This window comes from Heloderma suspectum, chromosome 2 (assembly GCF_057233095.1).
Source record: "Heloderma suspectum isolate Gila_16-S chromosome 2, 16-S_ref, whole genome shotgun sequence".
In the NCBI taxonomy this organism is placed as follows: domain Eukaryota; kingdom Metazoa; phylum Chordata; class Lepidosauria; order Squamata; family Helodermatidae; genus Heloderma; species Heloderma suspectum.
Window position 1 is genome coordinate 251,855,340 of NC_139459.1, and position 14,284 is coordinate 251,869,623.

At 46.2% G+C, this 14,284-nt stretch overlaps 1 protein-coding gene across 4 annotated transcripts in view; it reads left to right on the forward strand.

The window, feature by feature from the left end:
* LARS1 (leucyl-tRNA synthetase 1) overlaps positions 1–14,284 on the forward strand; it is a 59,981-nt gene that overhangs the window by 15,396 nt on the left and 30,301 nt on the right. For all 4 annotated transcript variants that reach the window (XM_084838748.1, XM_084838750.1, XM_084838749.1 and 1 more), the window contains exons 10-15: positions 3,450–3,675; positions 4,568–4,655; positions 6,042–6,118; positions 7,631–7,684; positions 9,606–9,746; positions 11,557–11,634. In XM_084838748.1, coding sequence (XP_084694874.1) covers positions 3,450–3,675; positions 4,568–4,655; positions 6,042–6,118; positions 7,631–7,684; positions 9,606–9,746; positions 11,557–11,634 — 664 coding nt within the window. The remainder of the gene's footprint in view (positions 1–3,449; positions 3,676–4,567; positions 4,656–6,041; positions 6,119–7,630; positions 7,685–9,605; positions 9,747–11,556; positions 11,635–14,284) is intronic.

Sequence of the window (14,284 nt, forward strand, 5' to 3'; positions counted from 1 at the left end):
TGAAGAAGATGAAAAAGAGAAATAGAACTGCATGTCATCAGCATACTGGCCTGAACCCTGACTGAAATGTGTTTAGATAATTGGTCTCATCCAAGAATGTCTGGAGCTGGTTGGTAACCACCCGCTCAAGAACCTTGGCCAGTGTATGCCCTGGCCACGGGCTGCTACGGTTTGGAGGTTCCAAGATAGTGATAAGCCAGATCCAGGTTTACTTACAAGGAGACTTTATTGAGTACCTACAGCGCACAGGCGTACCCAGTGGTTGGCTCAGACAGCTTCTCTGAACCAGAGAAGCTGTTTGATCCAACCATTGGGTACGCCTGTGCGCTGTAAGTACTCAACAAAGTCTCCTTGTTAGCAAACCTGGATCTGGCTTATCACTTCTGCCACACCTCCAAACCTTAGCAGCCCACAGCCGGGGCATACACCCAAGAAAAGAACATTTGCCACTGGCCTAAAATTACTAAGACTTTCTGGGTCCAGGGAGGGTTTCGTTAGGAGTGGTCTCACTACTGCCTCTTTGAGGTGGCCTGCAACCACTCCCTCTCTCAAGGAGGCATTAATCACCTCCCTGATCCAGCCAGCTATTCCTTCCCTGCCAGTTTTTATCAGCCAAGAGGGGCAAGGATCCAGTACGGAAGTGGTTGCACGAACCTGTCCAAGCACCTTGTCAACGTCCTTGAGCTGTACCAACTGAAACTCATCCAAGAGAACAGGACAAGGCTGTGTTCTGGATACCTCACCAGATTCACCTGCTGTAACACTGGAGTCTAAATCCAGGTGGATGCAACAGATCTTATCCTGGAAGCACCTAGCAAATGGATTACAGCAGGTCTCAGAGAGATCTACAGAGTCCTTAGGGCCAGCACGTAATAGCCCCCAGATGACTCTGAGAAGTTCCATGGGGCGGCAGACAGAAGATTCAATAGAGGCAGCAAGATGATGTTTCTTTGCCGCCCTCACTGTCCCTGCGTATACTTTACCATAGGCACATACCAGGGTTTGATTTCACCCACTAAGAGTTCTTCTCCATCTGTACTCAAGCCATCTCCTATTTTGTTTCATCACTCTCAGCTCTGGGGTATACCATGGGAGACAGTACAAGCTCTACTCTGGAGAGGGCACTCAGGAGTGATTGTGTCAGCCGCCCGGGTCATTTCTACATTCCACAGATCAACCAAGGTTTTGACATGAGAGCCAGCCGTATCAGCCAGAAAGCTCCCCAGAGCCCTCTGGAAACCATCTGTATCCATTAGCCTCCGGGGGTGGGCCATCTTAATAGGTCCTCCACCTTTGCAGAGAGGAAAAGCTGCCATAAGTCTAAACCTCAGCAAACAACGATCTGACCATGACAGAGGGACTGAAGGAAAGTCCTCCACTTTCAGATCACCATCTTGCTGTCCAGCTGAGAAAACCAAGTCTAGAGTATGCCCTGCTACATGCAGTGGGCAAATGACATGTTGAGATAGTCCCATGGTTGTCATGGCGACCATAAAATCTTGAGCTGCCCCTGACAAGGTGCCCTTTGCATGACGTTGAGATCCCCCAGAACCAACAGCCTGGGGGATCTCAACAACGCACCCAAGACCACCTCTGTCAGCTCAGCTAGGGAGTCTGTTGAGCAGCAGGGTGGGTGGTACACCAACAGAATCCCCAATATGTCCCACTGGCCCAACACCAGGTGCAAACACTCCACACCAGTAGTCACATGGACAGGGAGCCTGCAGAGGGAGATGGACCTCCTATAGACCACAGCAACCCCCCATCCCCAGCCCTCAAGCCTACCCTGATGCTGAACCAAGTACCCTGGTGGGCAGAGTTGAGGGAGACCAACTCCTCCCTGCTCATCCACCCAGGTCTCAGTTAGGCATGCCAGATCGGCCACCTCATCCACCATTAAATCATGGATAAAGGAGGTCTTATTCTGAACCGATCTGGCATTTAAAAGCAGCATGTGGAGGCCCGAGGGCAGGCTGACAGGGCAACCCCCATGCCTGCCGGTGGGAGGAGGGCCGAACATGGCCCAGCTGTTAACAGTCTGGGCTGTGTTCCCCCAAACTGGCTAGCCCTCCTCCCAATGCCACATCTCCCTTGACCCTTAACCACACTAATTGGGGTCCCCTCAAGTCCCCCAACTTGGCCACATACCCTCTCTCACAGGCACATAACAATTTTTTGTTGGAGAAACAGCTAACCCCCACACAGAAAGCTGCAAAGTCAATCAGCTGGATGGTAGGGGATGGCCCTTGCCCTTGAGTCCCCCTCAAAGTGGCTCCCCACAAAGGGCAACCCCGCCTTTGGTGGCACTGCTGCCCTGTATCAGAGTGGGCAGATAACAAGAGCTGTCCCAGGAACCTTGAGCCCAGCTGGCCCAAATCAACAGCAATCTGCATGGGGGAGTGTTTTTTTCTCTCCAGCTCCAGCCTCAGAGGTAACGCTCACTCAGGCAGCAACACAGTGCCAGGCAGGGTCAGGAAGGTGGTAAGTTGGCCCCACCTGAGGCTGTAGGATGTCCCAGCTGCTTGCCTCTCCTCAGTCCATGGTTGTAATGGCTCTCCTATGAATCCTGATATCACTATTAAGCTGCAATCCTGTGCACGCTTACCTGGAAGTCAGTCCAATTGAACTCCAGTAGGCCTTACTTCTGAGAAGAGATGCACAGGACTGTGCTGTTAGTGTGAGATGCCCAAGAGTAATATTTGCTTACTGTTACTTCTGTTCATATGGATTCCTGTACATAGCTATTGAGTGAAGCTATATAGAAAAATGCACTTTATTGTGTGGGGTGGAAAAGTCTTTCTGATTTCTCTCTGTATAAACCAAGAATGGTCAACTTTTAGGCCAAAACATCTGGAGGGCCTCAACTCCCATCAGCCCTAGCCAGCATAGCCAATGTTGAGGGATCATGGGAATTGTAGGCCAAAGGATCCTGAGGCCCTCAAGTTGCCTACCCCAGATCTAAACCTTAAATTTGTAGAAACAGAGACCTTCCATTGTCTACCTCTATGCAAAATTAGTCTTTTTTTTTTATCTGTGTAATGTGTTTTGCTCTATCTGCTTTTCAAATAGGTTTGGGTCCCAGGTTAGAAACTGCCCCCTGCCAACAGGGTGTATGATTTTAGGATAAATTGTGCTCTAAAAGCACATTATAAACAAGAGCCAGACTGCTGTGGGTGGGTGAGCTCTCTTGGTGTTTTCCTTGATCCTGATCTGACCATGTAGAGTATCTGTGGCTAATAGGTCTCAGTTACATTGCCAGATTAACGCAACTGGGGTTCTCAAAGATTGAGTACACTTATTCCTTGAGTAATGCCATGAATAAAGAGATATTGGCAATAGGCTATAGAATTTGTAGCATGTAGCTCCTTGGATTTTGTTCCTTGGGAGCTTCTTTGGAGGTTATTATGTTCTAAGAGATTTTCCTAGATTAACTTTCCTTTCTTTTACAGTGGCCTTAAAGGAAAGGATATCTTCTTGGTAGCAGCTACTCTCAGACCAGAGACCATGTTTGGGCAGACTAACTGCTGGGTTCGCCCTGATATGAAATACATTGGCTTTGAGACCCTGAATGGGGATATTTTTATTTGCACGCAGAGAGCTGCCAGGAATATGTCCTACCAAGGCTTCACAAAAACCAATGGAGTAGTGCCTGTTGTGAAGGAGCTGATGGGAGAGGTGAGCATCTTGTGTTCTCTGGCCGAAGAGATTCGCATGGCAGGGGCTGCATGCTGGCAGACAAGCTTTGAGGAACATTCAACTCAGGACCTATCGCTTCCTCTAGTAGGTTATGTCAGTGCTAAGCTTGACGTTCCTTTCTCATGGAATCTCTACATAATCTCGGGGAGTCAGTGCAGTCACCCCCAAAACCAATGTTTATCTTACTAAAATGACACTGAGTTGAAGGGGCTAAAGTAGCAATCTACAAAACCATATGGGAAAAGAAATCTACCATTTAATGCCTTACTCTGTTGTTGTGGCTGCATTGTACTTTGGTCTGGTCCATCTTCCCTGGCATTCTTCCTATTGCATTTGGCCTTTTCTCTTCCTACAAAAGGTACTTAAATATTTCCAGATAGACCTGGATTCCAAATCCCATCCACAAGTCTGTGGTGTGGATGTGTGCAAGCTGTTGTTATTCCTGCAAGTACACTGGGGCTTTTCCCAATTCAACGTCTTGTGACAGCCCCACCTTCAGAGGAATGCTCTGGAGCAGTCTGCAGTGCAGTCTGGGGGAGTGCTGCTGGGGTGAGGACAGGAAGTAGGCAGTCCTCTCCCGACAGTACATATGAACTGATGGAGATCCAAGCCTTTATGTCTGATGTATATTAGGGTGCAATCCTATGCATGTTTAGGCAGAGAAAAGGCCTACAACTCCAGCATGCCCCAGCCAGCACAGCTGTCTGGGACATGCTGGGAGTTGTAGGCCTTTTCTCTGTTTAAACATGCATAGGATTGCACCCTTATAGACTCATTTGCTGTTGACACTTCAGTTGTAAGTGATCCTATGACCATAATGTGCTGTCAACATTTAATAATACCACTCTTTTTTCTTTTTTTTTTTTGGTAGGAGATCCTTGGGGCCACACTCTCTGCCCCTCTAACAGCCTACAAAGTTATCTATGCTCTTCCTATGTTGACTATTAAGGAAGATAAAGGTAAGGCTGCTGCATCTTCTATATCAATTTCAGCTTGTGGGCAGGGCCAAAACCGTTCCCTCTAATGCTTGTTAAAGGTATTTGCTTTGCAAGCGCCTTTCTGCAGGGTCTGAGTATGACACTCTGTGCTTTGGATTTAATAGGTCGGCATGAGGAGGGTTTATGGCTGGATTATTTTGTAGGACTGGTTGCACTTTTGCTCCCCTCACAAACCTGATTCTTCTTTTTAAACATTTGAAGGCATTGAAATCTCCCCCCTTCGTTGTCTTCCTTCTTTGCTCTACACTTACCTGCTTCCTCCCTGCTGCCGTGTGTGACATGACTCCATCATCCTCACAGAATTCTGTCCAAGTCGTCTCCCAGTTCCTTCATCTGTACTCCTGTTCCTATGTTGGGATTACAGGGAGGAAGCGGGTAGCAACCAACTTTGGTTGGGGAAAGAACAAACCATGTGAGGCTACCTTCTAGCTCTTGGTACAATATATCAGCCCTTTGCAGGAGTTACTCCTACAAGGGGTTGTGGGGCTGCATTTAGCTCTGCCCCTGAGGTCACGTGGCTCCTCCCAGCCCCTCATGTGTGGAGGGATAGGTTCTGCAGCAGGGGGCCTTTTCTATCCATAGTGCAGGGGTGTTGAGCATCTTCTAGCCCAAAGGCCAAATTCCATCTCACAGAAGCTCTTCGGAGCTCAACTCCAGTGGTGGGTGGGGCCAAAGGAAAAGTGTGTGTGTGGGGAATTCCCAAAACGCCAGCATATTTTAGTTTGAAGCTCTTACTGCCGGTAACTAAGCCTTAGGAGAGGCCTTTCAACTTTTGGGAAGCGGGAAAAAACTGCACAGAAGCCGGGACACCACCAAATTATTGGTGGTCAGGGGGATGGGTGTGCGGCCATCTGAGGAACCCGATTGGGAGGGTTGGGACCCCATGCCAGATGTTCTGACCCCTGCTGTAGAGGCTCCTTGCACGATTTAAAATCTTGATTTTCCAGGGTTCTGAATCTTGTAGGAAGTCTCCATAGAGGTTGGGAGAAGCTGTTCAGCCTCGGTGCAGGGTGCGTGCGCTAAATGTGTGCTTCTGCAGCCCATTGTACTCACATGGCTCTTTCACACAAAGAGCGCCTGGCTATTTTGTTGCTTCAAACTTAAAATAGGAGCTGTACTTAGCTGCAAACAACAAACACCGCCGTTCGAATGAAAGGCGTGACTGCTGCTGCACTTGCTGCCCTTGTCAAAGGGTGTGGCTGATACTTTAATTTCCTTCTGCATTTACACATTTACTTGGAGGCACTCATACAGACGAAAACTTTTTGAAAATGTGCACTTTCAGTGTGAATTTTGCCATACTGATACAATGAGGTTAATCTGTGCTTCCTAAATGTTGCTCAAAAGGCACCGGCGTGGTCACAAGTGTTCCATCTGATGCCCCAGATGACATTGCAGCCCTGAGAGACTTGAAGAAAAAGCAGGTAAGCCTATTAAGCCTGAGAACTTCTCAACTCAGTAGCTTCAGCTATTGCGTGGTATAGAAATGTAATAAATTAAATAAACAAACAAACTTGCTTGTAACCGGTTGGCATTCATGCGTTGTTTTTACTGATACTAGTGCAAGCTGTTCATTATAAATATGTTATGAGAAAAGGGACTACTGTTTTTATAGTGAAAAACGAGACTGTATAACCCTAGTCAGGGTGTGTCAGCCAAATTTCAGCTATGCAATTAGGCTAATGTTAAACCGCCATCTTTAAACATGGTTCACAGAAACAGGTGCCCCTTTAGCTGCTGGAGCAGTGATGTAGGAGCTGCTTGGCTGTGCGATTGGTCAGCTGGGTTTGAAGTGGTAGTCGGGTGCTCCTGCAAGTGCTGTCCGAGTGAGCAGCTGTCTTGGCTCCTGCTTCTCATTCCCCACGTGGGAAGCGAGCAGCAGGAGCAAAGTGCACTCAGACGGCGCTTCTGCAAGTGCCAGCTGAGTGCGCAGCAATTGGGGGGGGGGGCAGCATGCAAGGGAATCCTTTTGTTATCCAGTCACAGATAACAGACTTCCGGCTGATCATCAGGAAAAATGACCTAGGGAGGTGGTGGGCTCTCCCACATTGGAGGCATCCAAGACGAGCCTGGACAGCCATCTGTCGGGGATGCTCTGACCTGGATTCCTGCATTGAGCAGGGGGTTGGACTTGATGGCCTTGTGGGCCCCTTCCAACCCTACCATTCTATGATTCTATGAACAAGGGGATTCCTCTTCCCACCTCCTTCCCAAGCTCCCGCTAACCTCCAGGCCACGAGGTAGAGATTAGGAAGGGGATGGGGCCCACCGAGGGAGCCCAAGCCTCCACAGGCTTTGTGAGCTGGATTAGGCCCACGGGCCGGAGGTTCTCCATCATTGTTGTACAGCATCCAAGATGTGCTGCATCTTCTACAAAACAAGCAAGCCCTCTCCCACCCCTGATATTCTTAAGGGCTAAATATCACCTAGTGTACAACAATTCTAGTGACTAACAACTGACTCTATTTTATCTCTTCTGATCTGCCTATGGCAAATGCAGATGTAATAGATGTATTGGTGTGGGATATAAGAAGGCAGTGGAATTTGTCCTTGACTTTTCTGGTTAGCTGATTAAAGAACTGTTAGAGGATTGACTATGGGGTCTACTAATAGAAATATTGATCTATTCCCTTTGAGTGAGAACAATAGTTCTGAGGCAAAAAAGCAGACTTCCTTTGTTTTTAGATGATGCATGTTTGTGTTGTAACAGGCATCATTCTAGAAGAATCATTCCTCCCTCTTTGTGTGAGAGAGAAGGGGAAGATTTTTGAAGATCACCTGGTCTCCAGTTAATCAGGGTATCATTTGTAGTTGATCAGACATATGATTGACGAATCCAGCTGATTCATCGTGTAAACATCACAGCAAGAGCAAACCTCTTCAAGTTAAATTTTTGTGTATTTGATTTTCATATTTTGTTTCTAATTTCTTCACAGGCATTTCGGGCAAAGTATGGCATTAAAGATGAAATGGTCCTGCCATTTGAACCAGTAAGTGCAGCAAAGAATGATGACGCTGAACATTTATGCTCATCACCTATAACAGTACCACTAGCACAGGAGTGGGGAATCGGTGGCCTTCCAGACGTTGTTGGACTCCACCTCACGTCATAGCTTTCCAAGCTGGCTGGGGCTGATGACGTGACCGGCAGTGGATTTTTGTGTGTGGCAGACTGGGAGCTGCATTTAGTTCTGGATCTCAAAACAAATTCCTAGGCTCAGAATTTTTTAATTCTAAGTGTGTGCCTTTTGTACCAAGCTCCAGTTGGTGGATCTCAGAGTTCTAGTAAACAAGCAAAAATAAAGTAGATCCCACCAGCCTGAAATCACCATTGGTGTACAGAATCCTCAAATTCTCTGTAAATAGGCCAGTGTGACATGCATCTATCTTTTTCGTAATACATTTCAGATGCTCAATCTTGCTTTATGGGGTTATTTTTGGAAGGGCTGAGAGAAGGCTGACTAGAGACCTATGTATCAAGAAGAGCAGCAAGTTAATGTTCTATCTCTAGATTGGAAGGGACCCCCCCCACACACACACACACCCTGTGCTTCAAGCACTGGAAATCTAGTGCCAGTCAGTGTCAACAATACTGGGCCAGTGAAAGGCAGCTTCCGATGTGCCTGAACAACAAGAGCCCAAGGAAACAGGCTGGCTTCAAATTGCCACTGTTGGTTTATTTAGTTTTGAAGGCACATCCCATCAACCTGGCATGTGCTCTGCTTAATGTACCAGGTTATTGCAAATGTACAGCTAATTGATTATTGGGTGGGAAATTCTCTTGAGGGCCCCTCAGAGTGCTGTTTTATGGTGTGTCACTAATTATCTCCTATTGTCACATGTACCCTATATGCAAAGGGTGTAGCAAGAAAGTTGCTTTCAGAAAGACTTTTGCCCCACTGAAGTGCTAATCAGCTTTTTCAATTAAGCAGGCAGAAGTTTTCAGCCCTGCTCAGCCATAGCACAGCCAGGAGAGATCTGAGAACTGTTATGGATCCCCGAAGCCTTATCTCTTAGTCCATCTGGAGGACTGAGAAGAAAGTCAGTTCCAGTAATTATTGAAGGAGAAACATTCAGCTGTGCAACCCCATTTGAAAGTCAAATCTGGGGCCTTGCTTTCATTCAGTCTTTTGGTGTTTCTTACACGTTGCAGGCACAGACCAGGCAGTGGTGGTTTTGATACAAGATTGAAAATGGAATGCCATTGGGTATTTGGCCACCGCAGAGAATGTCTGTGGCTACTGAACACTGAAGAATAACCTGGCTAAGAAAAACCAAAACAAAGCCCATCTTTGGGATTTCAAATACCTATACTCTAGCTCGGTATCTACCGGTGTAAGATTTTTGCATCTGGGTGGAACTAACAGGCTTGGCTTCATCTTTTTCACACCCACACATTTATTCCCAGCCCATCTGATTGCAAACAAGACATGTGCTGCTGATAAACCATAGAATGTGGATCCTTTTTTCTTTGAAGGCTACAGGAGTCAGGATTGAATTCCCCGAAAGACTTTTGATTCACTTGCATGAGTACTTGATTCACTTCAAGTACTTGAAAGGTTGTCACAGAGAGGAAGGCCAGGATCTCTTCTCCATCATCCCAGAGTGCAGGACACGGAATAATGGGCTCAAGTTACAGGAAGCCAGATTCCGGCTGAACATCAGGAAAAACTTCCTGACTGTTAGAGCAATACAACAATGGAACCAATTACCTAGGGAGGTGGTGGGCTCTCCCACACTGGAGGCATTCAAGACGAGGCTGGACAGCCATCTGTCAGGGATGCTCTGACTTGGATTCCTGCATTGAGCAGGGGGTTGGACTCGATGGCCTTGTAGGCCCCTTCCAACCCTACTATTCTATGATTCTATGATTGAAAACACATGCTTTACAATGCTACTTTATATTCCCAGGTGCCCATCATTGAGATCCCTGGCTATGGCAACCTTTCTGCTCCGTCCGTCTGTGATGAGCTGAAAATACAGAGTCAGAATGACAGGGAGAAGCTTGCAGAAGCCAAGGAGAAAGTATACCTGAAAGGATTTTATGAGGGAGTAAGTCAAAGTTCAGATTTCCACAGTGGTCTTATGAAAGGAGCTTTTTCTTTCTAAGGGAAGTTAAGAAGAAAGCTTCTTTTCAGGTAGATGTATGTGATCAGTTTTGCTTTTGTACGTAGGTGTGAGAAGGAATTGTTGGTGACTCTAGAGATCTGGTCTTCTCTTTATGTACTAAGTGTGTGCTTTTTACTAAATACAAGACTTGTCCAAGAGGCATCTCTGGAATGATGCATCATCTTCTGTTTGGGTGGTGGTGCAGCACTTTAAAACAATGGAAAATTGCACGCAGGGTTTCTGGAGCACAATTTTGCATTAAAACAAGGCATGTACTCCCCACGTGCCTTTTGAAACAGTGAAAATGCAGCTTTTTGACCACCGCATTTTCACTTCTTTTCCCACGAGCAGGAGCAATTTTAGCAGCAGGGGTGGGGGCATGGGGGCAGGTCTCGGTGGGGCTCAGAAGCAGGGTCCTAGACCCTCTGAAGTTGCCCACTCCTTCTTTGGGGTGTATAAGGTTATGCATGTATAGACATTATTAAAAAGTAAGGTGCTGCCTTCTGAGTCTGCTGAGCCCAATACTCATCTGGATAAAAAGCACACACACACCTGCAAGTGGGAGGAAAATGACCACTAGTGTTGGTAAGCATTTACCTAGATACCTTGCTATCTAGGTAAGCTTTGTAGCAGTTCTCATCCTTGCAGAAGTGCATTTAGTTTAACTTTTCTCACCCAATGCTCTCGCGTGATGTGTAAAAACGAACACCTTTCTGTGAGTGACAGGCTCCACTAGCACACAGATGGGCGTCTTTGGAGGTAACACTGTCTGCCTTTACTAGCGGTAGCATTCAAGCAGAGGTCTTTCCCAGACATGAGGCCTCTTCTCTTTTAGCTGGAGATGCCAACGCTGGAGAGAAACGTGTTATACACACAAGGCATGTTCTCTGCCAGTCAAACGTGGCTGAGCATCATTTAAATCTTTCTCGTTTTCTGCGATAAACTATACCCTTACTATTGATGACAACTGCAACTGCTTTCGCCGTAGTATCAGAAGATGCTAGATAATTTTTATTTAATCTTGGATTACTGAGGTACTTTTCATGCTTCTTTAAACAGATATATTTCCTCCAAGACTAACAGGTTGTTTTCATCAGACGTTTCATTTAAACATCCCTTTCACATTTAAGAGCATACCACTAAAATCTAATTTACTCATGGGTTAATTTATCCAAAGTATGTGTGTTTAAAACTGAACAGAAGTATATTAAAAATCAGTTGAAATTACTTATTATTCAACAAGGTGCTCTGATCTTTTCCCCTTCAGCTATTCTTTTTCACAATTGCCATGTTGTCCTACATTCGCAATATTCAAGTTACCAATCACAGTATTCCCCTTATCTTTGGACTTCCTGTTATCCACATTTCTGTACTGAGCTAATAATTATCCTCTGTCTGTTAAAACACAAGAATCTTCATAGTCTATGAAGAATTTTAGATCTTTCAAGGTCAAGGGGTAAAATTATCTGGATTAAAACCTCTGATCCATTTACAGTTATTGGATTTAGGGTGCAATTTGATGCATGTTTAGACAGAAAAGTCCTACAACTCCCAGCATTCCCCATGGCTGGCTGGAGGGGAATTGTAGGACTTTTTTCTGTCTAAACATTCATAGGATTGTGCCTTTAGGTCGGTTTTTGGAGAGAGACTTGCAGACATCTTCTGGGAACAAAAGGGAAGAAGACCAGCTATCCTGCATAGACACTAAACACCTAAAACAAATTGTAATGTCTGCAATGACTTCCCTTTTTAGATAATGCTTGTGGATGGATTCAAGGGTCAGAAGGTCCAGGATGTTAAGAAGCCTATTCAGAAGAAGATGGTAGACAATGTGGGTAGTGGTTTGTATTGCTTTTTAAAAATTACACGGTGGCTTCCACATTGTGGTGTTCCTGGCTTGTTTCTACAACTCACTGCTTGATTCCTTGGAACAGAATCATAGCCACATGAAATGAAGCAGCACTAAGCCAAGGGCTTTGGTTTTGTTGTAAATAGAAATTATTACACTTGACTTATCAAATAGAAAGAAGTCCTTTTTTTAAGACAGTGCTTTGTAGGCTGCAGCGCTTACTGTTTGTGAACTAATCCCTTACCTGTTTCATAAAGACAAGCTGTATGACCTTGAAAGAACCATTTTAGGCACACTGAAGGGGAGGGGGGAATGAGGTACCAGCTGCTTTAAGATTTCAGTCTATGAAGTTTTGTGGAGGAAAGATAGTTGCTACTTCCATAACCTTGTCAGTCCTGAATTCTACCTATCGTACTACATGATGGTTAATCTAGTTGATGTTTGCGTTTCATTCACAAGTGGGTAACTGAAGTACTGAGAATCCTGACTTCTAGGTTTGATGTGAAAGAAGCCTACAGCAGTGAAGTAACTCCTCCTACCACCCAGAGAAGGCAGAGATTGTATGACCTAGATCAGGGGTGCACAACCTTTTCAGCCCCAAGGGCTGCATGTGATGCTGGCTCGGGGTCAGGGGCCGTGCATGCACACATATGCACTTGCACGCACGCACATCCCAGCGATCCCAGTATAGATTGCTCTTTCCTCACTGGTTGTGGGAGCGGGAAGAGAGTGATCTGTACTACGATTGTTGGGGCAGGGGATGGAGAGAAGGGGGGCAGCCCCTGCAGCCCCTGGGCTGTGGGTTGTGCAGCCCTTACCCTTTAGTGCTAGGGTTGGTGCTGTGGAACTTCTCCCCAGTTCTTTCCCTGCCTTTGCCCAGGACAGACCCCTGCTACCTAGCTTCTCTCCAATCAGGCTATGCTCTTACCTTTTAGCTGCTTCCAGCTACCTGCCTTACCCTTGCTCCAAGTTTTCTCTTCTTTCAAGCCTTCTGTATTCTCAAAAACAAAACATGCCTCCTGCTCTGCTCCTGGCTCCGCGGGGTAATAGAACAGTCTCCAAACCTGCAAACAGAAAAGCTGATCAGTAATCAGAGCAACATGTTTGCATCATTAGAAACAAAAGGCAAACTGCTCCAGCTGCTCCTGGGACTCCCGCTGCGAGTTCCCACAATGTGTGAATTCATGTGGAACAAGATCAAAGAGAACCCCCTCTGGAGCCCATGCAAACTGGCTCTTGATGTCATCATGGCAACCTGGTGCTGGAACAGCAACGGAACCTGAGTAAGGAGCCAGAACCCACCACCTCATGGCTAAATGAACAGAAACACAGCAAAACCCCCACCCCCCCAATCTGGCATCTTTTTCCCCCTGAGTTTCTCTCCTTTTGGGCCGAAACAGGCGACTTCTGGAGGTGCTGATACTGAGGGCAATTCTGCTTCTGACCACCAGATGACAGTACATATTAGGGAACAAAGCTCTAGTGATTCTCGAATGGCTGTGGAAGACAGAGATTTGTCTAACTTTTACCCTTCCCTAGCTTGGCTGGGGATGATGGGAGTTGTAGTCCACACATCTGGAGGGCGCTAGATCGGGGAAACCTGGTCCAGTTGTTCCTCTGATTTCTCCCAATCCTTTAGCAACCAAATTTTGACTTCTGTAATGCTAACTTCATCTATCAAGGCTGGCAGCCTGGGCTTCTCACCATTTGTTTGAGAACCAGTTTATACAAAATATTTTAAAGGTTGTAAGCTGTGAGTTAACTGACCAATTAGTACAGCTAAATCAACAGAGATGCTCCCATGGACAAGAGGAACACTACTGGGATTCCTCACCTTCTACTTTTGTTGTTGTTCAGTCGTTGTCCGACTCTTCGTGACCCCATGGACCATAGCACGCCAGGCCTTCCTGTCCTCCACCTTCTACTACTTCAAGGCAAAAAGGGGAAAGAGGTCGAAAATCCAAGACCTCTTCTAAATCTGAGGCTACAGCTAAGTAACCTAAGGCAATTCTTATTTACTCCTCAGAGGAGTGTGCCAGTGAGTAACCTGACGCTTCTCTTTTGCCTTTGTCCAGGTTACCTATTCATCATAAAACATGGTCCCATAGGGAGCGAGAAGAATACAATGAGTCAGTTAGGTCCCTTGTGGGCCTTCAATCTATTCTTTAGTGCCCTCACCCCCTGGATCCATTGGAGAAGGAAGATGGCAAATAGTCTGACCATTCAGTGATAGACAAAACACCAAATTCCAGGCTGTTCAATAATGATGACTTCCTGCCTTTACTCTCTAAAGCTGTGTCCTCACTAGATGTACAACCAATTCCCCAGGAATCTATACAGCCTACTTCTAGAGGTCCATCCGTGTTCTCTGAATCACCAGAGAGGTACTCTTTTCATCTTGCTTTGAGGTAGTAAAATCCAAATGGGTCTTACTTCTTCAGAGCAAGGAAGCTACTAATATTGCTCAGCGATTCTATTCTTCTCCTCAACAAGCGATGGAGGATTTCAAAGTGCCTCTAGCAGAAGCAAGTAGAAGCTCTACCAGAGCTGCAGGCTTCTCTTCTAAAGTGGCCTTTACAGAAATACGTAAGGCTGTCATGTGGGCCACCCCCTACGCTTTCACCAAACACTA